Here is a 27102-nt window from a genome sequence, read left to right as displayed (position 1 = left end):
GTCTCCCCGTCTGTACTGCCTGAACTTGAATGGGAAGTTACCGACAACCCTTACGGCAGCGACCACTTCCCTATACTGCTAAGATCACCGAAAGAAAATGAATATCCACCACACGCTCCTAGATGGAAGGTTGAGACAGCTGACTTGGAGAAATTTCGATCTCTGTCTAGTATCTCATGGGCTGACCTGTCTTCGTTAGGAATTGATGCTGCAGTCGAGTTCTTTACAGCATTCATAATAGATGTCACATCTAAATGCATATCCGAAGTGAGTGGTCTGGCATGCAAACGACGTGTGCCATGGTGGAACAGCGAATGTAGGATCGCCCGTAAGAATCAGAGCAAGGCGTGGGGGTTGCTACGCGCTTCTCCCACTGCAGAGAATCTTATGAACTTTAAAAAAATAGTCTCAAGGCAGGCGAACCCACCGACAGGCCAGAAGAGAAAGCTGGCACAAGTTTTTATCAAGTATTAACTCGTTTAGGGATGAGGCCAAAGCCTGGAACAGAGTAAATAGGATTAGAGGGCGGCAAACACATTCACTCCCCCTGATAAACACACAGGGAGATACACTGCAAGACCAGGCCGACTCACTTGGGGAATATTTTCAGAGCGTGTCAAGTCCAACAAATTATACACAATTCTTTCTCAAACACAAAGAAACAGAAGAACGTAAGCCATTACCAAGAAAAGGTCGAGAGAATGAGCCTTACAACCGTCCCTTTAGCATTGCCGAGCTAAGAGCTGCCTTGATCACATGCAAGAGCTCTGCACCCGGACCTGACAGAATTATGTACGACATAATTAAGAACGTACAGACTGATACACAACTGACTTTACTTGCACTTTTTAACACTATTTGGGCTGCTGGATATCTTCCACTTGCATGGAGAGAAGCGATTGTGATTACCATTCTGAAGCAAGGTAAAGATCCTTCGTTGGCGTCAAGTTACTGCCCGATAGCCCTCACAAGTTGCATTTGTAAGCTGTTTGAGAAAATGATTAATCGGCGACTCATACATTTCCTGGAATTAAACCAAATGCTTGATCCCTTTCAGTGTGGCTTCAGGGAAGGGCGGTCCACAATTGATCACCTTGTGCGCATTGAGGGAAACATTCGTGACGCCTTTCTACATAAGAAATATTTCCTATCCGTGTTCCTCGATATGGAGAAGGCGTACGACACAACGTGGCGCTACGGAATCTTGAGAGACTTGTCGGGAATGGGCATCCGTGGCAATATGCTCGCCCTAATAGAAAGCTATTTGTCCAACCGTACCTTCCGAGTAAAAGTCGGTAATGCACTGTCACGTCCTTTTACGCAGGAAACTGGTGTACCCCAGGGAGGTGTGCTCAGCTGCACTCTTTTTATTGTTAAGATGAACACACTACGTGCTTCACTGCCACCGGCCATTTTTTATTCCGTATACGTTGACGATATACAAATAGGCTTTAAATCCTGCAACCTCGCAGTATGCGAGAGACAGGTACAGCAGGGCCTGAACAAGGTTTCCAAGTGGGCTGACGAAAACGGATTTAAGATCAACCCCCACAAAAGCTCTTGTGTTCTTTTTACTAGAAAGAGAGGCCTGGCTCCAGACCCTTGTGTTCAACTGAGTGGACATCAAATACCTATCAACAAAGAACACAAATTTTTAGGCATTATACTTGACTCCAAGCTCACTTTTATACAGCACATTAAATATCTTAAAGAAAAATGCCTAAGGACAATGAACTTGCTTAAAGTTCTATGCCACTCAACATGGGGTAGCGACAGGAAGTGTCTGATGAATGTTTATAAGAGCCTAATTCGATCACGATTGGACTATGGTGCCGTCGTATATAACTCTGCCGCTCCGAGCGCACTAAAGATCCTAGATCCTATCCACCATCTAGGTATCCGCTTAGCCACCGGTGCTTTCAGAACAAGCCCGATTGAAAGCTTATACGCGGAATCAAATGAATGGTCGCTCCATCTACAGAGAACTTACATCAGCCTTACATATTTCCTAAAAATACACTCCAATCATCAACATCCATGTTTTAACACTGTTAACGATATGACCTGCACTACACTATTCCATAATCGTCCTTCTGTAAGAAAGCCTTTCTCGCTTCGAGTGAGGGAGCTTAGTGATGAGATACATGTCCCACTCCTCGAGCTTCACCTAATGCATCCAGCCAAGCTGCTACCTCCTTGGGAGTGGCAGCTGATACAATGCGACACATCTTTCATTCAAGTTACAAAGCACGCTCCTGAGGCCGAAATCAGAATGCATTTCCTAGAACTCCAGCACAAGCATTCATGTGCAGAGTTCTACACAGACGCTTCGAAGTCAAATGCCGGGGTATCCTATGCAGCCGTTGGCCCATCCTTCTCGGAATCCGACGTACTGCATCCGGAAACAAGCATATTTACGGCTGAGGCCTACGCATTACTCTCTGCTGTGAAGCATATAAGAAAATCAAAACTTCCAAAAGCAGCGATCTATACAGACTCCCTAAGCGTCTTGAAGGCCTTGATGTCAGTCTATACACACAAAAATTCTGTACTTAGTGAACTCTACACCGTCTTGTGTAAAGCGTACATATCTAACCAGCGTATCATTATATGTTGGGTGCCTGGCCATAGGAGCATCGAGGGTAACGTTCTGGCGGACGAGATGGCCACGTCAATCGCATCGCAAGCTGTTAACCCTACCGCTGCGGTGCCTGTCACAGATCTGAGACCTTTCTTGCGAAGGAGATTGCGAGACCACTGGCAACGCATGTGGGACGCGGAAACGGATAATAAGCTCCACCTGATAAAACCACAGTTAGGATTCTGCCCCTCTACTGCAAAATCACGCCGAACAGATGTCCTATTCTGTCGTCTCAGAATAGGACACACGTTTGGCACCCATAATTTTCTACTCACCGGAAGTGAGCCTCCAACCTGTGGTAGATGCGGGGAGAGGCTGACTGTACTCCACGTCCTCCTGGAGTGTCGGGAAGCCGAATCTGAGAGAAAGAGACATTTTTCATTAGCATACCGACAGCACATTCCTCTTCATCCTGCAGTGCTCCTTGGTCCAGAACCGCTTTTTAATACAGACAAAGTGCTACGTTATCTTAGAGATGTGGTCTTACATGTTATTAGTCCCATGAATTCGTAGCGCCTCCTCTCTCGAGAGGATGCCACTGCGATAATTGTTTTGAATAGCACATGCCTCCGGGCCCTTGTGTTTCAAGGGCTCTAAGGAGGCAGTAGTGCTCTGGCATTTCTCATAATCTGATATATTTTACCTATCATATCATTCTTTTTATATGCATCTAAATGTTCATAGTACAAGTCATACGTCATCGCCATAATTTTATTACACAGATTTTACGCATTTTAGAGCGTATATTTTAAGGCCCCTTTACAGCCACGACACACCAATTCATAGTAATCATAGTTACACTGCACACCCACTACCACAGACATGGCGCTCTTTGGCCATTCCTGGCCCTTGCGCCATGAAACCCCATACATCATCATCATCATCTAACAAACTTTCTCCGATGGCAAGACTGACCTCTTGGCTATAAGTTTAAGTTAACAGCCAAGTTTAATCATTTTCTTGGCATGTCTTTGCCTTTCCAACAACTCCCTTTATTCTTTTTCTCTGTTGCTTGACTGGCAAGTGGGAAAGATCTGCAGGCTGGTTTCTCTTATGAGCGTCTTACTGTAACCTTGCTGCCTCTCTTCTTTCAGAACTCTCCTACCATCAGCAGTGGCAGAAAAATTGAAAGGCGATGATGACGACGAAGAGGAAGCTACACCCTTCAAAGGTATGCACTTGGTACCGAGCAGCACCATCGTGTTGTTGCTTTAGGTGGAGAAACTTTGTTACAGTTTGTTGCTTATCATGCACATAGCTTAATGTTAAACTTCCTTCTTTCTTTCTGTTTAGAAAATTCTGCGGGGTCTGCAAGTGCATGCACTTGCAGACTGTCCAAGATATAACTGTGCAAAACAAGAACTCTGTCATAGTAAATGTCAGGTGCACCTCATTTAAAAAATGCTTCCAGAGGAGATGCACATGTTCAAAAGTATCATGCATGCAGGCAGGCCGTAGAAAGAGCAAAATTCTATTTTCTTTTCTTTTGTGCACAAATATTTATTTATTTATTATTTGTATGGGGGTACCTTGCAACAGCCCTTTGTCACTGATCTCAAAAGCCACAGTGCTTTGGTAGTTGTGTGCCAGTGATCATACTTGAAAGGATATTGACATCATGGAACCTCGTAACGAGAGAAACATCCACAAAATCCAAGAACCTGTGAGGTTCCTATTGTGAACCTATTGTGAATCACAATAGTGATGAAAATGAGGAAGCTGGTGACACTGATTGCTTTAACTGCATTTGCTTCAATATCAACCTTGTAACAGCTGGGTTTCAATAGATCCCTTTGGGATGAACACGTGTGTGCTCTTAACATCTTGCATAAGAGGCAATTTTTGTATGTGTTGAAGAAAGAACATTGTTTCTGACTTTTTGGTGGGATCTTTATATATATATATATAATGTATGGCTTCCTTTGGCACACACCACTAATTGCAAACACTCATATAATGTGAATGTGTCCCGTACGATGGTGATTTTCATTATAACTGGACTCAACTGTATATGAAATGATTCTTGTATTGCCACACTTCAGCATGTGATTGACAATCTGCTTACGTTTACAGCAAATTTCCGTAAACATTACATGTTTGAAGCGACTCTGCTTTTAGTAAGGCTTGGTTGTATAATGCTGAACGTAAACGTGCAGTGCACACAGGTTTAGCGTGTTCCTGACTGTTCTCTTAAGGTGAAGTTCTCCTGTGTTATGCATTTCAGCCCATCGTGGAGTGTGCTGTGTAATGTGTGCTGTTTAATGGCTGTAATAGCCATTGTAGGGAAACTGTGTGGCATTCCAGTGCTGCAATGGCAGCTCAAACACGCAAGATCAGGCTTGCAGGCCTCGTGTGGCCCACTTTTGCTGGAACTAGCAGTTTCAGGCAAAGTAGATTAAAAAAATAAGCAGAACAACGTATTGTAATGAAATATCATAAACATGCTCTTGTTTAATTTGTTTATTTTGAACATAAGATGTGACGTTTGCATTCACATACTACTTCACACTGAAAGCTGAAAATGCTGGGGGGTGTTATTCTGGAAGTGTTCATGTAGTAGACAATCCATTTTGGCCACCACTGATTGGTTGTAGCTGTACCGATAAGGAGATCGGCTGGGGGTGTGTGCCTCCTTTTCACTGGTACTCCAGCTGAGCCAATCAGCACCTCAGCAGCAGCTGAAATGGAGAGTCCACTAAGCGGATGCTTGCACAATGCCCTCCTGCATGATAATTAGTTGGAGTCATGTGAGGTTGCAGCATGAAGAAGGGCTATACAGCATAAATGAGAACTATGCAAGATTAAAACAGAATATAAGTTGAGGATTCAGTGTAACCGGCATAGAGCAAAACTGTTTCGTGTAGGTAGATTCGAATTTAGTGAGATTTTCTATGTATCAAATATATATAGCCTGTTAAAAATAACATTAGATGGGCTAGCTAGCTTGCTGAAGTTCATCTCTGTAGAAATCACATCGATGCACATAAGCTTGTGATGAGAGGGTACACAACACCTACCTTCAGTGGCTACGTCACTCCACCACTGACCATGGAGGTATAGGTTCTATTCTCACCTGTAGCAGCTGCTCTTGGAGGTAGGGAGAGGGCTTGTCAAACAACCCTGTTATGGTCATAATTAAACTGGAGCCCTCAGCTACTGTTTCTCATTGTAGCTTGTGGATGATGAACCTCACAAATCAGTATTAAAGGGCCCCTGAAACGGTTCGGACAGATTTTGTAGACGCGTAGGGTACAGCTTAAGTAGAACATTCGCACCACAATTTAAGTGAAGCGTTACGTATTAATGGAGCTACAAGCGATTAGAAGTTACCCTCCTCCCTAGCCATGCTTTTCCTCCTCAACTCGTTCGCCGAGCGAGCGGGGCTAAGCTCCGCCTTCACTGATTCAGCGTCACGATGCGACGTCACATCGTCCACTTCCGGTTGTTTTGGAGCCCGCCCGCGCGAGACCTCTCCGCTAGCCGCTTGGTGGTCGACCCCAAGCGAGAGCTATCGAAGCAGCGTGCGTTGCGAGCATTCTGTCGTAGCGCCGAACGTGTCTTGTATTCCTGTAACCACAGGCAAGCTGATCATTTCGGCAAATGACTGGAGGCATAAACTCAAGCTGATGAAGGAACCTTAGCGTAGACGTACGTGAGCGGCCTGATCGGTCTGCACGGTCTATACACTTGTTGGCACAGCGCTTAACCAGCCAAACAAAGTGCTAATATTGCTCTAACCAAGTGTAAAACATTTTAAACATTTATAAAAACAACGTGTTGATGATTACACTCCTGCGAAAAATACACACCAGCAGCATACAGTTCGTTGCTGCTACTGTGTATGGTTGAGCTCTGTGCCACCAGGTGGCTGCACCGTGCAGACCATTCACATTTGCTCTGCTGCTCATCTCATGGCTCATCCCGTTACGGCACAGTCAAGCGGCCGGGCTCCGTCCCCTTGCGCTTGCGTTTGCCCTAATACCGGACTCTCGAAACGCTATTGCGTTAGTAATCTTCCGGTGTAAAGTGACGGCCACAAACGCGCAAATCCTGGCACCGATCGGATAGCAGCACTCCGATGTGCAGCAGCCAGTTCGCTCGTACGCTGTCTTACAGAGGGACACGATGTCGCAGCTTGACCTATTGCCAGTCGCTACGTTTGCAGTCCACAAGGTAACAAAGTCGAATCATAGTGCTCACGAAAAGACTGAGACCGACCCTGACCGCGGAGCTCTCGTCAAAATGGAGTACGTTGTAACACAAGCAAACGACATTTGCTGTGTGCCGGAAGTGCTTAAGGGTACTGAAAAATTATTCTTGTGCATTCTCTTTATGTTACTTTTTTTTCATAAAAACAAATTAACTAACATTCCAACTATTACGAATATCATTTGTTTACCATAAAGTGGGAAAAATTATTGATCACGCGCCCTTGTCAGCCAATCGGATAGCTCGCCCCACTGACGTTGTATGGGTGATTTCGGTCATATGGGTAGGGGCGGCTTAAAATTCCACCGAGCAGTGTGCTGCGATCGGCAGCGATGTGCATGTTTAAAACGTTATAATAAATTACACGCTTTACGCGGGGCACTTAGATGTGTCAATTAATGATCAGAAGGACCTACTCTAACGACTCAGTACGTTTGTAGAAAATCGTCAAAAGCGTTTCAGGGTCCCTTTAAATGGCACTCACTCCTAAGTGCTAGACCTCACAACTGGCAGTTATATTGCTGGGGAAAGGACAAGTACATGTTCACATTGTATGACATGTTAGCTTCAGCACAACATAAACTAAAACATGAGGGTAACAACACAATGCACTTTTTGTTGGCATAGGTTTGCCAAACTGTGTGTGCTACTAGTTGTGTACGTTAGCAGGCAGCACACTTGTGTCATGCTGTACCACATTGCTGTTATAGGTACCATCCTCACGCAATGTGACGCATCAATTTGGGTCTCGTACAAGTACCAAAATTTCGGCTGTCTCCAATTCGTTTTACATTGGCGCAGCTCTGGCTCTTATTTCAAGAGCATATGTTTAAATTGGAGTTCATGCCACCTTTAGCAACCAGATGAATAGGGGCATGGCATCACTTTCGATTACTGCCGCTTATTTGGTGTCGTATTTTAGAATTTCGCCATTGCATTTCATTTCACAAGTATATAGTACCCGCACGTTTTGTGGGAAGGTATTAGTTGCAAGTGCCTGTGCGTGACGTGTGCACTCTCTTCCACGTTCACTGATTTGACGGGAGTTCAAAGCTGGGGCCTGCTGACAAGCGTGCCAACTATCATGCAAGTTAGTAAGGCTTAGTTAACAGTGCAAAAGGTGAACTAGAACATGAACAGGATAAAGATGAAAACTGACTTTCACCTTTTTGTTCTGTTTATGTCCTAGGCTGCCTTAATGTATGTTTACTGCGTTAGTCAATAAATCACCAACTGGATGGGTCGGCCATCCTGCTAAGTTCCATGCAAGCTTGCTTAACCCTTTCAGGGTCGTTTTTTTTTTTTTTTTTTTTTTGGCCTTATGCGACTGCCCAGGGTCGATATTTAAATTCTTCAGAGCGGCCCATTTCGAAAAAAATTATATCGTAATTTTTCTAGGGTGACCGTAAAGTGAGAAAAAAAATATTATGCGTTGGCATATATGTGCTGTTTGTCCATGAATAACAACAATAAAACATGGAAATAAACTTATAGTTTAAGGCTTAGAAAATGCGCACATGAGAATATTTTGTAAGTCTCAAATGTTCCTGCTCTTACACTAATATTTACGTCCATAGCATAATCGAACTGCATAGGTGAGCACTCAAGAAAGCTGTATGCTTGTGTGCCCATCAAAAAAGCAAAACCTGTGACAAACTTTCGCTAATCTGTTTCTTATAGCTAACCAGAGGCAATTAGCTTTCGCGAGTCCTCAAAAAAAAAAAAAAAAAGAAAAATCGCATGCACGGCGGCATCCTTCACGTATGCGCACTCCTGTGAGCAACAAACGAGCGATTAACAGGCGGTCACCCTTTGAGTGATTAGTAACGAGATAGCCATCAGTTTTGTGAGCGCAAGAAGCCGAAACCGCCCGCAGTACAAAACCCAAACTGCCGCTCGACCGCCACTGCGCAAGCGGTAGTATATGGACGTGCTGGAGCAAACAAAGCATGTGACGAAAACCAAGAGAGAAAGGCGCGAGAAAAAAATTCCCTCTATTCCCGCATAGTGGCAGCACGTGCCAGGAAAAAAAAAAGTTAGGAAATTGGCGCGTTTTTTAAACGTACAGGTGGCGCTGTAAATATACGGCATCGACCATTTTGGACTTGTTCGCGGCACTGTATATTTACGTCAGTGACCCTGAAAGGCTTAATGTTAAGAGACAGAGCCCGTTGCATTGAGCCTTCTCAGCCATGTGTGGGGGGCATCTGCCACTGGTCTCTCTTCTCTCCTCCGTCCCTGTTGGGGGCCCGCAGTGGGCGTGGAGGCACCTGGCAGGAGGTTGTGTGGTGTGTGTGTCTGAGAGGGGGCCCTGCCAGTTTCTTCTCCAGAAGGCAAGGCTGTCCAGGGAGCCATTGAGCGGGTTGCCATCTGTGTGGCCATCAACGGCCAGTCAGCTGAGGAGGCTGCCAGGGTGGCCCACATCGACGACCCGGCCTACGAGTGAGCGTTTCCAAGTCCCACTTCTTCCTTTGCTTTGGCAAAGCACTTGAACAAAATTTTTCTCCGCCTTTTTCTTTTTTTTGTTTTGCTTGAACAGATAGTTGCCAACTCCATAATCAGGGTGGGAAACATCGGTTCTTCAAACACGCGACACATTAATAAATATATATCCTCATTTAATGGGACTAATCCAAGATACAGGCCGATTGAAATGCAGTTTCTGACATGTTGAGCAGGCTTCTTCATTGTTTTATGGAAATCAGAGGCAGTGGTCACGTACTATCACAATTCACTGACACTAGACTTGTCGTTCCAGTGCAATCAAGTCTCACTAAAAGCTCAGTACTTGCACTTGAAGTGGTGACAGAGCCACTTTGTGTTCTGGGAGACATGACAGCTAAGGGTAGGCTTATCCTCTATCAAATCCAGTGGAGCAGAGACTGAAAGAGTGGCCAATGTGGTGACATGCATCCAGTTTTCATAATGCAACGGAGAGTCCAGCTCAACACAGCCTAAGCTGCAATGTCACACTCCACTTCAAATGCCTATTGAACTTGTCGCATTCAAAGATGCAATATAATGACTTACATTGTATTTGAGAGATTGAGGCCTCATTCCATGGTAACAGAATCAGTAGCCATATAGTAAGTAAAAAAGAAGAAGAAAAAAGAGAATGCTCTGAGACACTTTCTCTCAGTGCTCCCGGAAAAGTACTGAAAAGGGATATGTTGGATCAGCTAGGTTGATGGGTTGCCCTTCTAGAACTCGTGCCATGGTTGTTCTGTATGAAGGGTTGCCTTAATGCTGGGAAAGTTCTAGTAGTAGATCCTTAATTTATTTTCCTTATTGCCCCTTCCCCGTAAACTCAGTGGTTGTTGTGCCGTTCTTATGATCTGCCTCTGGTGTTCCCCGGAAACCTAGGTGCAGCAGATATGGTCCGCAGATAGAAAAGAAAGAATGCCTGGACCCAGAGACCTGGCAGTGTGCTAACGTCGCCTCCATATAGAAACCAAATTCCTCCCCATCTTTTTATTTCTTGGTGGAACTATTATTGAGTACTAAAGCATTGGTTGTGTTTTTAAATGATACTACTAACACGTAATCCACAGAAAAGACTAAATTGCCACGAGGGCTTCCTGGTGGAGATACATGCATTGATAGTTGCCAGGTGCAGGTCTGAGCGCGTTGGTGATGCATAGGTAATTTCAATAAGTTCCTTTTTTTTTTTTTCACTGTCAGAGCAGTCAGTTCAGTCAGTGCAAAGGTGAAAAAATTCAAGAGGCACTTAGTTATCCCTATGTGGATGAATGCGAAAGCATTGCAAGCACCGCGTGAAAATGCTTAGACATTATGCCACAACACAAGGTCGTGGGTTCGACTCCCACCAAAGGTTGTGGGTGTGGGTGCCTTAATGAACTCTTTCTTAATTAGGGGCGCCTTAATTAACTTCACCTGAAGTCACACCAAAGGACGAGGGTTCAACTCCCATCAAAGGTAGTGGGTTTGAGTGCCTTAATTAACTGTGCCATAATTAACTTTGCCTTAACACCAAAGGTCGTGGGTTTGACTCCCACTAAAGGCTGAAGGTTTGTAGCATTAATTAACGCCAAAGGTTGTGGGTTTGACTCACACCAAAAGTCGAGGGTTTGTGGCCTTTTTGAACCATCGTATGGTCAGGCTGCCCGCACCACATTTTCTGCCTCGTGAGCCATTTAACGCTTTCGCATTAAAAGAAACCTGTGCGCATACCAAGCATCAAGCAGTTTCTAACTCTCTGCCTCCTTTTTTCTTTTTTTTTTCAGATTTCTACGAAACAAGGACGGGGAGGAGTACCGTCGCTTTCAGGAACGGGTCCAGGCCCTCTCGGCGGCCAAGCAACGAGCAGAGGAGTCGGGTGCTTTGCCTCCTTCCAGCCGCATCGGTCAGTGCCTAATCCCTATAGCTTTCCAAAGAGATACACACTGAATTATATTTAACTTGTTTATGAGGCTCACCTTTAGAATGTGGAATTTAATTGCAAGGAAAAAAAAATTAGTGTGGCCCTTAAGAGGAAGTTTTAGCTCAGGGGCTTCCATCCCACTCCCACCCGCCGTGGTTGCTCAGTGGCTATGGTGTTGGGCTGCTGAGCACGAGGTCGCGGGATCGAATCCCGGCCACGGCGGCCGCATTTCGATGGGGGCGAAATGCGAAAACACCCGTGTGCTTAGATTTAGGTGCACGTTAAAGAACCCCAGGTGGTCAAAATTTCCGGAGTCCTCCACTACGGCGTGCCTCATAATCAGAAAGTGGTTTTGGCACGTAAAACCCCAAATATTATTATTATCCATCCCACTCCCATCTAAATAGAATAAAACCTCGTTAATTAGACCCTCGTTTATTTGAAAAACCAGGATAATTTGGATGCTTCCGTGTGTCCCAGTAGGCGTATGTATTGTTTAATAACGTCAGACTCTAATTTATTCGGCTGTGCAGTTAAACCTCAATACAATGAAGTTGGTAAAACCTGCAATTTTTTTCGTTATATTGAAATTTTGTTCTACAGAAATTCTGCCTTTTATGCATCAAGTTGCCGACTTATCTTTCTCACATATAAGGGGCTGCAAAACTTTCTGCATTATCAGGCAACCGGAAAAAGGAAATATGAATGAGAAAAGAATTTGTTCAATTTGTGAGTGTGGGACGAAAGATACAGTTTCGTGCCGTGCGGATCATATCTTCAGATAGGTGGTACAAAGTGGAGCCATCCCCACTTTCGCATCCACTACATCCCTGTGTCTCATATTGTTTGCTGCAGTAGGATGACACTATCATGAAAGTGCCGGCTGCGGGTAGCGAACGATTCGTCTGCCTCTCGCTTCGACACATCTTTGAAACTCGAAATCACGCAACCTCGAGTGCTATAAAGACTTGGCAGACAGTGTACATAATGCCATGCTATCTTGGCATGGCCACTCTTTGCACACGTGGCAGACTGCCTTTAAAATGGCGCACAGGCTACGTAGGTGCTCAGCTGCACTGACACCCATGCGAAGCCACAGCTGCACTAGAAAATTAGACATTCGACAACGCACTGGCACACAGCGCTTATCAAGCCACCATTCTTCTTAGTTCACCCTCGCGCACATTCCCTTGCAGCCAAAGCGTACAGCACACGGTGCGCAATACAGTCTTACCACACTTGGACTGTGTAACATGATGCTACACCGCTTCAGTGATTGCTCTTGGTTGCTAAATGTGCAATTTGAGAGGTGCGTTTATAAGCATCTTCTCGTAATTCAACCATATTACTATCTGTGTCCGCGGAAGTGTCCTTTTATTGTCTTTGCAGTGCGGTAAAGTTTAATTATGCAATCCAACCTCGTATAACAAAGTTGTACTTCCAGCAAGAAACATTGCTAAATTGCAAATTTCGTAAATTCTAGGTTTTGGAGTTTCAGCAGCAAGAGCAGCTTTAGAAATTCCCACAGCATTCCTGGCGGATAGTATCCTGTTAGTAAGCACTTATAAACAAGTCGCAACGAGGTCGGGCCATAATAGTGCAATTATGAATGCCAGCGTGTGCAGTGCAGGTTGCACTGAGAGAAATGCATCGGCGTGGCTTGCAGCGTCCAAGATTTAAGTTGCGCGGTGCCGTAAATCTTGGGACGCTGGGAGCCACATCGATGCATTGTGGCCGCCGTGCTTAGCGGTCGCAGTCGGCACCCACAAATAAAAAAAAAATGTGAAAAAATATGGATAGAAAAAATATCCTTAGCAAAAATGAAGAAAAGTCACAATTTCGCCAGAGGGGTGGCGCATTGATAGTGATAGCAAAGACAACTACACGAAGTAAGGTTCGTAGTTTCATTGGTGTCATGTGTGCTCAGACAAACTCCACAATGCGAGCATGGGCCTCAGAAACTTGACGTTACGTGACCACCAACACTATATGTGCAGGAACCCAATGCGGTTCGACTGTTACACTTGCCACGGGGAGATTACCTCCAAGAGATGGCATAACCGCTCACTAAGAGGAAAGAGAGGGCAGATAAGCGTGCATTCCTCCTGCGGCCTCCGAGGTGCACTCTCGGCATGATCTTGAAGAATAAGGGGGAGAATCGCGGTAAAGCGGACAAATGACCCGGTGCCCGTGGCGCCCAATGCATACGCACAGTCGTGACGTGCGGGCAGTGGTGTTCAAGTGGTTCGTCCGAAACTGCTTCAGACATGCCAGGTGATGACTCTGAAAATGCTTATGAGTGCGACGAAGCCATTGCCGATGTTGCCGTAGTTTGGAGCGAGCTGTCACCATTTACAGAAGCCGTTGACAGATCATCCCACAGTTGACGAGTTTGTGAGTGAGGATGGTAGTGTCACGACCATGGGAGAGTCAGATAACAAAGACTGCATCGCCGACATCGTACCAAACACAAGTGAAGGCAGGCACAATGAGGAAAGCAATGACAATTCTTTGTTCACATCCTCCGATGTGATTGATGTGCTCGCACTAGTCCAGCGCTTCTGCACAAATGTGGAAGGTTGCGGCTTCAGCTGCTCCGACTCTTTAGACAATGTGAAGAAGTGCATTCTGTCGCAGGCAGCGAAGTTGCCCAAGCGGAAGAAAATACAGGACTATTTCATGTAAAACTAAGCTAGTTTCATCAATAATGTGCTTTTATAAATGGTATGTGCTTTTATGACGTCCAATTCTTTAGCTGGTTTAGATCGAATTAAGCCCTATATCGAACTAATAGGCATTTGTTTTGTGAGTTCAATATAACTGTGTTTGATTGTACATGGGAACGGAAAGAATTTTTCTCGTCAATCAATGCACCAAGTTTGATGGCATTTGGTACATTTAAAATAAAAAAGTTAAAATCTAGTGACTGTGTCAAGGAGAACTTTTATTTAGACGGTTAATTTTATCAAAATTTTTGAAACTTCAATATTTTAGAAAATAAAGCTGTTATGTTTACACCTCTAAATCAGAAATAAATAACAGTATCACAATTGTGAACCTATAGAAACAAAGACAGGTTCGCAAAGAAAAAAATGTCTTGATTCCACAAGTGGCCAAGAAAGCTAATGAATGCAGTATTGTCTACCTGCAACCATGTCAGTCTATGTTGCTGCCATTGTAAGTATTGTAAATATGGTCTGAGCTTCAAAAACCCACTATGAATGAGATTGTGGCAAGAGCTAATGCAAGTCCGGTGGGGCACCTGTGAAATGGTGTATCCATGGGCTCCGCAGAGGGCATATTGCATCAGGCTTGGTTTCTAAACACCTGATGGTCTAGAGGGCTCTTTGTGGTCCTGAGATCCTGGAGTGTGCTTTTTTCACTGTGGACTAGGTCACATTTGCCATTGTATGTGTGGGTGGTGCAGATGCGAAGTCCCAGCAGCAGAATCAACAGCAAGGAGCTGCGAACGAGACGGGACGAAAAAGAAAGCGACATAGCAGATGGGATCCAAAGCCATCTCCTGAGAGTTCGTCGGACTACCTGGACTTCGACGCACCCAATGAAGTGCCGGAGTTTGTCAAATCTGGTGAGTTGATGTCTTTGTTTCTTGCTTTACAGGCACTCAGCCTAGGACTGTCACTGGCTGGCTCATCATTTAGCCTGTCTTGTCACACTGTCCTGCACAAGTGAAGCGTTAAGTACCTATTTATTACATTATAAATAGGGGTGTGCAAATATTTGAACAATTCAAATATTATCGAATGTTGTATGTTTAATATTCATATTGAATTCAGAACTAGGTACAGTAAAACCTCGTTAATTCAACCCTTGTGAATTCGGAAAATCGGATAATTTGGACTCATCCTCTGGTCCCGACAGGCATATGCATTATTTAGTGCCATCAAACTCGTTAATTCGGACCTATTTGGCCGCACATTAATTAATTCGGACAACTCCCAAAGTTCGGCAAGTGCAGAGTGCCGCAAATCGCCATGCATTATCGCGTCGATGCCGACCATGGATTTGTGTGCAGGTCTTGCAGCAAACAGTAATTTCGTTTGGCTCAGTGCATGCGTTGGCCTAGTGACTTCAGAACTGCGACTTTGCTCTCCACGATTGTGTCAATAGCGACTGCGCTCTAGTCCTCAGTAGTTGCGCCAAACAGTAGCTTCGTAATAATTCGGTGCAAAGCTGTTCGGGATGAAGAACACCGGCTATATCATAATGGACGGACAATCTGTTGTTGACTAGCTCACTGGCTAAAAAATAATTGTGATGTGCACGCGGTAGTGTAAAGCGTGTCTCAAATAAAGACGCGCACCACAGCTGAGCTGCAAAGGACGTTGCGAGTCCCTCGCCAATGCGAGCACTAGTCAGTCATGAGATGATGAGAATTACTTCTTCCACACTGCTTTTGTGGAAAATAGAAACAGGATTTGCTGATTCATTCAGTAAATAAAAACTTGTTGACGTAGCAAGCACATTTTTATTGTTTTCTTGATAGCCTCGATAATTCCACTTTAAGTTAATTAGGACATTTGTTTTTTTGGCCCCATGAAATCCAAATTAACGAGGTTTTACTTATTCAAAAATTTTTGAATATTTATTGGATACGAATATTCATAACTAATCTAATGTGTTGGTTGCTGTGTGGGAGCAAACATGGTTTATAGCATTTACTTCTGCCTTATCTAAAAAATATGTTCGATTTTTTGCTGAATTTTGTGAAAATTTCATGCTGCTGGTGAAATTTCGCCTGCAAAACGTACTTAGCCACTTGATGTCTAAGCTGTATGGAAAAGCCAGCCTCTTGGTGGCAAGGGGAATGGGTTTGCAAACAGCGAGGTTTGCAGGTTCCACCCCAATCCTGAGCTTATTGCTTGACAGCAAATGTGATGAGCGATGGCTGGTGCAGGGTCAAATGCTTGAGTTTACGGGAAATTGATGCGGTATAATAAGGCACAGGTTGGCGAGAACAGACAAGTAGCTAAAATTACTCAATTTTCTAAAGTAACGTGAGCCAAATACACAATGTTTTATATAACGACTTACTAGATTAATTTTTTTTACCAATGACAACGTAATTGCAACGTTCGAACATAGAAAAGAAACCAACTTGCTAATAAATGTATGTGCATATCATTATAGAGTCGATATTCGATGCTATGTATTTGCATTCAATTCCTACTCGAAAAATTTAATATTCGCACATGCCTAGAGTTCATTTTTGGTGATATCGCAGATGCATACAAAGTTTAATAACCTTTGGGTACTGACCTTTCTCTGGCATTTTTGCAGCCCAGATTTCGAGATATTCAGTCAGGCCCAATCTTAGATTGGTGCAAAATACATGGTGTTGACATCACGATGGGAAGATATTTTGGCTTAATCAATATTTTGAGATTATCAGAATTCATGTGGGTTCAATCTGTACTAAACATGCAACTTGAAAAGGACAGCCGAATGAAATTAGATACCTATACTAGCCACGGGGCAGCTGCTGAGAGGAATGAGATAATGAGCACACTCTTTTACATGGTTCATCGATAAAGTATGAAGGCGATGCAGCGGACATAGAATCAGCAAAGGGCAGAAAAAAAAAAGATTATAGCATCTGTTCTGGTGTGCTTGGGCCTTGACGTGAAGTGCCATGCTCTGTAAAGTGCACTTTATCTCAGTGCTTTTTGGCCCACATTGCTTCGACTGACTATGAATACTTGCACACAAACGCCTGAACCTAACATGGGAATTTGAACCAAACCAAACGAGCACTTGTTCCGTGTGCTGTAGCACAGCATAAATGTGATATGCACAGCTGTGACATCTTTATGAACACCATAAGTTCGTTCTGTGCGCTTGGGATAAAATTATGTGGCTTCTTTGCTAATGGTAACCAGATTAAGTGTTGCAAGCATTCATTGGCAGCACATTGGCAGGCGTCATGCTGATTGGATGCAGGAAGCCTGCTATGATGCAACCCTGTGCACCTTGCAGAGGATGTGCGAGTGGCATGACCATGAGGCACGGTATATTGGTTTGAAGTAATTTTCATTGAAAAAGGAGTGGAAAAGAAAATTGACAGCTGCTTTTGTTTTATTGCAGATCCTGGGTTGATTGCTTATGCAAAGCAGGTCTTCAATTCTACCGACTTGACATTTGACCAGTGGAAACAGCTAGAAGATCAGCGCAAAGTGAGACTTGTCTTCTGCGATATTTGCACTATCTTGTGGCACGAAATCTAGCATTGCTCCCTTCCGAAAGAACAAGAAAGAAACCTGTGGAATTTATTTCTCACCAGGAGTTCTTCACTGAAATGTACTGCATCTTTGGGAATGGGACAAAGATTTTAAAACTTGTAAACTTGCTAAGTGCTTAAAATTCATCACCACAGCAAAGACGACAAGACAACTGGGGAATTTGTGCTGAGCTGTTCCGCATCTTGGGGTGTTCAGCTTATCAAAGTTCATCTTAACAGCCACCTATTGTTCTTGATGACTTGAGGGCTGCTTAGCATCGTAGCTGTTGTGGTAGAGATGAAAATTTGTGCAATTACTCAATTTTTATAGAGAGACCACATCTTTTGTCATGTAGCATTATCATGGAGAAATCACCAGGATTGTACCATGATGCTGTACCCATTGTGGGTCATTGCATATTGCTGTGCATGGAACTGAGGAAAAAAAAGTAGTGGGTTATGAGGGTTGCCATTCATAGAAGACTCCGGATTAATTATGGCCACCTGAGGTTCTTCAACGTGCACCTAAACCTAAGCGCATAAGCGTTCTGAAGTGCATAGCAGCACCATGCCATACCCACTAGGCCACGGCAGCAGGTTAATAGTATTGAGAAGAGTCGCTAGCAGAAGATACATACGTGAATAAAAAAGGACGAGGAAGATGAAGTTGTAAATGGTGGAATATGGCAATGGAGCAGGGGAGGTCTTCTGTAAGAGTCCACCTAGTGGACGTGTCCATTTCGCCTGATGTTGAAGTTCTGATTGGCTGGGCTGGGTTGTGTGTCAGCAGCAACCAGGCGCCACAGCCAATTAGCATTTCAGCAGCAGACGAAATGGACATGTCCACTAGGTGGACTCTTACAGAAGACCTCCCCAGGATTCTCCCCGTTAGGGACGGGGTCGGAAATACCATCCACCGCTCCATGTCACCTGGTTTACCTCCATGTCATTGAAGGGGGTACTCGGCAGTGGTCAATTTGGTCTAACTTTCAGATTCTTTCTTTCTGTTTTTGCAATCCTTGGGTGATCCCACAAGCTATGGACAGAGTCTGGATGATCAAATCTAGAGCTGGCAGCTGTCCGAAATATAGGTCGTCTTTACACATTAAGTCTACGGGGCCATTGGCGGTGCCACAAAGCTGTCCGAATTACGGAGCATGTCTGAATTATTGGTATCCGATTTATCAGTCAGTGACTGTAATTTGCTATAGCAATCGATGCTTCTCCTTTCAGGTGACACTGTGACTTTCATTCATTAATCGCAACTGTAGAGCATTGGGAGTAAAGCTTGGTTTTTCCAAATTATAGAAAGTTGTGTTTTTGTACGCGTTACCATCAAGGTGTTCCTTTTTTTTTTTTTTTTTTTAGGGGAGGGGGAGGGGACATGGAAAACGGGTGTGTGTTAAAAACAAGGGTGCATTAAAATCAAGTAAATACGGTAAGTGCTTTTTGAACCTGCAAATTCTGTTTATTTCCTTTAGTGCTACACTTCTGTCTGGTAGGTCATCAAGAACAGGTGGTTTCTTGGTTTTTACTGTAAATGGCCGAAATATAGGTCAACCTCTGGCTTTGAGGTGAATATGATTTTTGTAAAAGTTCTTTATCGCAGGCAGCTACAGAGCATACTTTATTTGTTCAATACACTCATTCGTCATCAGAGATTAAAGCAGTATGGAAACTGTTTCATTCTCACCTGCGGATGGCCGTCAGTCATATATGACATCCCACAGCACATCAGGCATTTGTTATGTGGGCCTAGGCACACGCAACTCATTGGGCAATAAACGGCACACACTGGCCAGCCGAGGTGCGTGTTGGTGATCACTTCAGCTAACTGTCAGCGTCCTTGTGTGACTTACCCCGTTCACTTGTTTTGATGGTATAGCTCTCTTTGGTAGCGGCTTCAGGTTTTTCGTGCCATGTTCGCAGATTGCGGTACCTGACAAGACCTCTCTCCTGTGCCACCAATTTGCTGCAGCAGATAGTCGTTCTCGCAAATAGTGCTTGCGAATAAATTCCATCACGATGGCTTCAAGTTCAGTAGGAACAGCATAGTAGTCTCGTAACTAAGTTTTTAGTGAAATTTAGCAGTTGCACTCACCGTGGTTGCAGCGTATCACTTTCTGTTTGCCCACACTAAACGGTGCAGCGCCACGATGCTCCCATTCGCTTCCACATGATCTGTTATGTCGTTTTCCAATGCAGCACTAAAGTCAATCCGAGACCTGCTAATTTAGCACCCTGAGAAAGTAGAAATGCATGTGTGCACGTCATTTGTGAAGTTCTTGTTTGTAATGTCAGCAACAAAAATGGTGACACATGCTTGTTCCACAGTGGCCAGACGACAAGCAAAATTCGTGCCAAATACCGTTCTGTTATATGAGCGGCCACTTTTCCACAAATGTCCTCGCTAAAAAAAAATTTCATTGACCTAATTCCACTTATGGTATCCCGGAAAGTATGACATGACTCACATCTGGTACGACACATCGCTGCAGTATTGGTGCATTTGAATATAGGATGCACACTGTATTGTGTGCTCTTTGCTTTATCTGGTTTAGCCCACTCATTACAACTTACAAGTAGGGGTGTGCGGATATAGAATTTTAACGAATTGAATGGAATGGTGAAAGTTTGAATAATTCAGTTTACGAATTGAAAGTCTGCTATTTGATTTCTTATATATTCTATATATCCGGTGTAGAGACCCATGCAGTGCCACATGTCACGTGCATCGTGTAGCCCCTCGTTCTTGATGCCGCCAAGCATTTCACTGCGGATGAGCCTTCCCGGCTAACACAGTACCGGACTTTGTCACTGTGAGCGTTCCCCAATGTCGGTCCAATGCGGGGATCACGCACACAGTGCCCGAACGCTGCAGTTCGCAGAACGGCACTGTGTCAGCCGGGCCACCTCTGTCGGTACAGGGTTCGTCCTGGTTGATAGGATTAACCAAATGAAAACGCGGCACGGACAGAGGGAACGGCAAAGTTCCGCACGTGAGAGTAGTCCATGTATTGGCGTGCGAACACCAGTGTCAGGGACGCCTTGGCGAGCGCCGCCAGCTTCATTATGAACGCAACCCAGTGGCGCTTCACCACGATCACGTAGCGCTTCCGCATGAGCCGCCACAGGTGCATCCACGTCACTGCCTTGGTGCACAGCCTCGGACCCAGCAATGCAACACTCTCATCAAAGGAGCTCGGTATCGAGGTACTAATGAAAAAAAAAAATTATAAATTAAAATAAGTTGTAGGTTTTAACGTTAAATGCCAAATCACAAACTATAAAAGTCGCCGCGGGGAGGCTTCCAGATTAGTTTTGACCATACACTTAGGGGCTAACATCCACCCAAAGCACTGTGCAGGAGTGCTTTGCCTCCATTGGAATGTGGCTGCAGTGGCCGGGAATGGAACCTGTGACATCGGTCTTCAGCTGCCGAACACCGTAGCTATAGTGAGCCACTGCAGCTGAAAAGGGACAGAGTACGGGCTCGAACTGTAAATTGTATGGCAATAGAGTACGCGGAGCGTTTGTAATGAAAACGTATTGCAGATATGATATCTTCTCGCTACAGAACCGCAGCCGCTTTGCACCGGTCACTTGGGTTAGGGTTGTGTTGCACTCTAGAGAGTGAACAAGGGTTTCATTGGAACAAAGAAAAAAAAAAGAAGAAAAGCCAGGGGAGGAGGACAGGTATGGGGGAAGGATTTGCCTGGCTTGAGTCACACAGATCTCTCTAAAGCCAAGCTGAGTCGCGAACACGCACACCCACCTGAGGGTATAGCAGTCTTACTGCCTAGTAGGGCTTGCAACCGAGCAGCGCTTCCTTGCTTCCGAACAGCTGCATGAGGACAGAATTCTGGGAGAGTGTGGCGAGCGTGGCTGCGAGGGCGGCATGCTTGCAGCTTCTGCTTCTACCGTAAGCAGAGTGTATTTAGTAAAGTACGAAGATCAAACAGATTAGCTGCCAATAAGCCTGCTGATCAAGTTGGATACACGGTGATGAACTTCACGCCGCTTCAACAACCGTCAGTCTAGCCTGTACACGTGACATCAGGCCCGATCGCACCATGAGCCACCCGTATAAACACACTAGAAGCAAGCATTCTGCAATGACTTATGGCCAGTTGCCACATCGGCCAACAGGGAATTTTCGTAATGGCCACACTGCCTAAGCCATTAGTCCTAATCAATGCTACTTAATGGGATGTCGGCCGCTAAAGTGTCTGTTGGGTACCAAATCAACGCATATCTATTTGCAAGAGCCGCACGATACTTGGAACACCAACAAACTGCCTCGCATACGAAAGCGAGTGCTTGGGATGGCAGAAAGTTCACGGCCGCCATCCTTGCGGCACAGAACGGCAGTCTCTCGTTACCGACGCCGTTCATAGATGCACATCGGCCTTTTGTAGCTTTGAACAACCTGCCATAAGACTAGTTTTTGATTTGCACGGTGGGCGCGAAAGTGTCATGACCTGGTTGCATGCGTCGACATGGATGGCGGATAATATTGAAGGAGCGTCAAGAGAACTTACCGTGACCCTTCGCATGGTAAAATCCTTGACAGGTGACGAATCATGCCCAACCTGACAATGAAACAGTGAACGGTGCCTACTCTTTACTGTTGGGACTGGCAGTGCGAGTCACGTGATGCGTCATCTTTTCACCTCTCACACAGATTGGCCTTACGATGACCTATCTGCTGTAAAGTTGGGATAGCCCTTCTGCATTTTGGAGAAAAACAGGAAAGCAATCATAACTTTCTATGCAATACAGTAAATAAAAGATTCCCGCAAAACACAGGTCCAATATTAAACTGAGAACATCATAGGTATTCAGTGCAACAGAACGTCACTAATTCATTAGTCTCAGGGGGAAAAAAAAGCGCTTGATTCTATTCAGGAGAACTTAACTGATAAAAAGAAATATATTTTCCAGACCTTCATATTCTATAACTCAGCTGTAATGAGTGCTGGAATACAGGTTGATGTTCTCTTTAATAAAAGTAAACAGTACTGTATGTCTTGATTTCTAAGTACCTATGTTACGATAGTTTGCTGGATCCTTATTATGCAATGTTGGAACACTCCTGAGCATGTGCAGCACTGTATTTTCTTGCCGAAAAGTTGTAAGCGTTAAATTTTGAGAAAAATTTTCTAATATTCGATTCGAAATCCACTGTTCAGTATTCGCACACCCCTACTTATATGCAATCCCCCCCCCCCCAAAAAAAAGAATAATAAAAAAAGTTGACACAGAAACTCCTCTGAGAGTTGTCTAAGTATGCGGAAGCATTGTGCCACTTGCTCATCTCCACGCAGCCCGGTGTCATTATCAGTGTTATGAAACTTGATCCAACCTGTATAAATGACAGTGCTGTGGCGGCACAAACTGCTGCAGGGAGCAGTGCTAAGTGAATTGATGATGCAAGCAAACTATCCATGGATGTGATGGCACCAGGGGTGCTGATGGCGTTCTGATCATTATAAGCCGTTATCACTCTTTAGTGCCTTACCCATCTGCGTTGAACCATTATCAACCTTACTGTGGCGGCGGCAGTGTTTGACACGGCCACGTGGTTCCTATCTTGAAAGCAATCTGCGATGGGGACATTGCATCGAGTGCTGATAGCTTCGTGTGCGCTGTGTTCTCGCCGCTTAGTTCGTGTTGAAGCGAGAGACAGCACGAAGGTGAATCCGCTTACTGCTGCAGGCCCTATCTTGAAAGCGATTGTCTTACGTGACGGAGGGACGGGTTTCCTCATTGGGTAGTCATAAAAATGCTTTAGCATGTCCAAAAAAATTAAAAATTAAGGATATTGTGTCACTCACTTTATGAGCAACCATAATTCACTTTGATGCTTCTATGACTGCATTGAGCAATCTCTTGACCTTGGCTCTTTTGTGTTCAACGCAGATGCGAGCCCTGTTCGAGATGATGCAGGCCAAGAAACGAGCTGATGAGGCGCGTGCTCGTGCTGGAAAAGTGAAGTACGAGTATGACTCAGATGAGGAGACAGATGGTGGCACCTGGGAGCACAAGAAGCGAGCCATGGAGATGGAAAAGACTAGAGGTCTGAGATGTGCCCTGGGATTGTCTGTTGTAGGAAATAATCCTGCATTGCTAGATTGCACTCCTGTAAACTAACACCAAGGTGTCTGCCTCAAGAGCAGAAGCTTGATAAGGCTGGAAAGGATGTACACTAAAAGGGATAAACTGGTGAGGACGACACCTTGAATTTTGCGCAGCAGCTTTTTGTGGCAATTCATTTTTTGTGGTGATCCAAACTGTCATGCTTCATTCGAAAGCGAAGGAAAATTCGGCACAGTAACTGTTGTAAAATTTTGACAGTGTAGGTGTTCGCTAGAAGGTGAGACAGTTGAGATGCCCTTGACCTTTCCTTCCCCCTTTTTGTCCTCGGCGGATACAGTGAAGTTCTGGTCATTTGAAATATCTTAATTCACGTTTGTTGGCTAATTGAAACTGCTAATTTGGTTATAGCAAAGTTTCATTTGTTCCAACTACAAAAGCCATGCAGTGGTTATTTCGCATTAAAGAACTTCCCGCTCCCACAGATTGTCTTTGGGACAAACCAGACCTGAAGGTCAAGATCCGTTGCACTGCTAGCCACCATAATGTCATGTAAAGCGGAAATTGAGCATTTTAGCTTTGCACACAGGATACATTAATGTGATGCTGGATACAATGAGCCCACATCACATGTGTCACCTCTCCACAGAACTGAGGTGACGTGCTGGGGCTTCCAACCAGAAAAAAATGTTAAGAAGCTGCTTCTATGCCATTTAGGACAAACATTTTTTTTTTTTTAATGGGGACTGATTCTTTTGAATCTATTTTAGTTTCCTTGTAGCTGCATGTTACTTATGTTGGGTTCCAACCTTCTACACTAGACTCTCTTTAAATGCAACCTCAAGGGACCAAGGAAATCGGTTACACTTATCAGGAGTTCGATTTACTGAGAGACAAAGTGGAATACGATAGCGTGAATACAAAACCGACCAACCATGAGGATGATGTTTGGTTTAAGGGGCAGCTTTGTTTAAGTGATTTCCGTTTATTGAGATTCCACTGTAGTTCATGAAGTGAAAAATATAGGTTGTAGAATGCAGTGTTGTTGCATCAAGTAGCTGTAGCAATTTTGTTGATTGGTGCTTTAGAATTATTGTATGAAACAGAAATGGCGCTACTAATCACACACTTAACTTCATTGGGATTAAACCTCTCCTGCATAGAACATTTGTTGCATGGGAAAACGTAGCATGCAGTGTGTTTGCAAGGGCGAGCACTTTTTATTTATTTATTTCACAACAACCCTGAAGGCCCTATAGGGAGGGTATTACTTCATGTGGCCTTGCATACATTGTGTTGGTCCTTGCATATTTAGTAGCTGGATTCAAATGACTTGGTTGCGGCTCAGGCTCAGCTGTTTGGAAAGCAAGTTCCGATGTGCACATTGTGCTTTTTCTTTTGCTTGTATAGAATATGCCATCAGTGCAGAAAGGTGCAGGCCCATATGAAAAATTTCACTTGAACAGTGATATATGTGCAGAACACATGATATGTGATATATGTGCAGTGATATATGTACTTGTGTGTGGCTTGCACACACAGCAGAATTAATTTCCATAAACAAGACCTGGGCTGCATATTGCATTGTTCTATTTTCTGACCAGGAAGATTGCATGCATGTTATGGTCATGTAAATTCAATAAACTCATTTGTGGGTTTAATTCCACTACAGCCTGGGCTGATGAGCTGACGCTGTTGGGCAAGGGCAAGCACCACATTGGCGACTTCCTGCCACCCGAAGAGTTGGAGAAGTTCATGGAGAAGTATGATGCACTAAAAGAAGGCCGCACGCCTGACCTCTCCGACTACAAAGAGTTCAAACTGACTGAGGAGAATGTTGGGTACCAGATGCTCCAGAAGTTGGGATGGACTGAAGGCCAGGGACTGGGTGCTGATGGTGGAGGCATCGTCGCGCCCGTCAACAAGTATGTACTGTCTCAACTTTCCTAGAAACGAGCTATGACAAGAAAGCTGGACAGTAATCTGCTGTTACTTAAAGGGACAGTAAAGAGAAAAGATTATTTGAGCTCTATGGTTAAATTATCCTTCAACACTAAAACAGCCACCCCTACCGTGAGAGGAGCAATTATAAGGCAGAAAAGAGATTAAAACTAAAGGCAATGTTACCTCGAAATTTCCTTACCTGTTTGCCATGACGTAATAAATCTTGGCGGTCTCTGCTAGGGTCTAGTTAATGTTTCATCATTGAAGATGAACTTCATTGTATTCTAAAAGAGGCAGAGACTGAGCTAGGCAAGGTTCAGGGTCTTTTACTGAGCCACAATGGCCAAAATGCTGAAAAATACATTGAAACCTGTGACGGCGCAACAGTGTTCCAGAGCTGAGGTTTGGGCACCACATTTTGAAAGTGAAGCTTTGACCTTCACTTTCTTTTGTAATAATCAACCTATTATCATGAAATTAATCCAAGTAGAGATTTGAAACCGTGGTTGGTCAATCTAAGCTGATTTAGTGTTCCTAGTCAGTTTCCTTTTAAGAACACGTTCACTACAGCATCACTGTTTGATGTACAGTCGAGCCTCAATTTAATACAAACATGAATACAATGAATTATCTCATATAATGGAGTAAAGCTAAAATATGACTTGCTGATATCAGCATGAAACAAATATACATGGTTATAATACACATTGGCTATAATGAAGGTATTTCTATGTTGAAAAAAAAAAATTACTTTACTGACTCCTGCATGTCGTGACACACTGAGGAGTTGTGCTCCACATGCTCCTTTTTAACTTTCTCAAACTCCGGGGAGTAGCACTCTGAATCAACAGGAATTTTGCCCTCCGTTGGTTTTGAATGAATACGTCGCTTGCACACTACAGAAAAGCTGTGCACAGCAGTGCAGGGGGGAATAACTACTGTGACCTACCTGTGATATACATCACAGTGAACATGTTAAAAGTTGTATACAATGCAGTCTCCTTAGAATTATTTTAAAAATATATATTAAAAATTGTGTTGTTTTAACCATATTTCGTCATATCCTTGGTTTTTATGCCTTCATTGTACAATGTAGTAATTGGCTGTATCTGTTGTCATAACTACTATTAATTGTGAGTGGATTGCGCTCAGTTCCCTTACTTCACGCACTGACACAACAGTATGCCGATATATTTTGGGGCTGCACTGCTATGTAAACTATTATGCATTTGCTGTTATTTTCTGAGTTGAGTTTATTCTTGTTTGTTGTGAATTGAAAGTAGCAGCAATGTATATTTTCTATGTGGTGCCAAAGCTAGTTATGCTTACTCATGACTTCTATTACATGAGACCTGTTTCTCTTTGCTTTCCTTTGTATCCCTTGCACTCACATTTCATCCCATCAGAAGTGCTTGACATGGGAAGGTTTCTTGTTTACTATTGGTTGTGTTCATTAAGAATAAGTGGTGCCCAAAAAATGGTGGCTATGATATGTTTCCACTCTGTAATTGCTTCTGGCTCATACGATCTATAACATCATCATCATTGTCTTTGACATCTGTTTTCGTTACTCCGAGGAAGAAGTTGATTGCC

At 44.0% G+C, this 27102-nt stretch overlaps 1 protein-coding gene across 2 annotated transcripts in view; it reads left to right on the top strand.

Annotated features, from left to right (window-relative positions):
- LOC142572179 (SURP and G-patch domain-containing protein 1-like) overlaps positions 1 to 27102 on the top strand; it is a 44739-nt gene that overhangs the window by 8528 nt on the left and 9109 nt on the right. The window contains exons 4-10 of one of the 2 annotated variants that reach the window (XM_075681112.1): positions 3736 to 3812; positions 9181 to 9292; positions 11095 to 11213; positions 14659 to 14820; positions 17337 to 17425; positions 23392 to 23548; positions 25238 to 25490. In XM_075681112.1, the coding sequence (XP_075537227.1) occupies positions 3736 to 3812; positions 9181 to 9292; positions 11095 to 11213; positions 14659 to 14820; positions 17337 to 17425; positions 23392 to 23548; positions 25238 to 25490 (969 nt within the window). Of the gene's footprint in view, positions 1 to 3735; positions 3813 to 9168; positions 9293 to 11094; positions 11214 to 14658; positions 14821 to 17336; positions 17426 to 23391; positions 23549 to 25237; positions 25491 to 27102 lie in introns of both variants that reach the window. The other variant, XM_075681111.1, reaches the window with a different exon arrangement.

This window comes from Dermacentor variabilis, chromosome 2 (assembly GCF_050947875.1).
Source record: "Dermacentor variabilis isolate Ectoservices chromosome 2, ASM5094787v1, whole genome shotgun sequence".
NCBI classification, from domain to species: domain Eukaryota; kingdom Metazoa; phylum Arthropoda; class Arachnida; order Ixodida; family Ixodidae; genus Dermacentor; species Dermacentor variabilis.
Note: the sequence above shows the minus strand (reverse complement) of the source record. Positions and strands in the feature narration are given on the sequence as shown.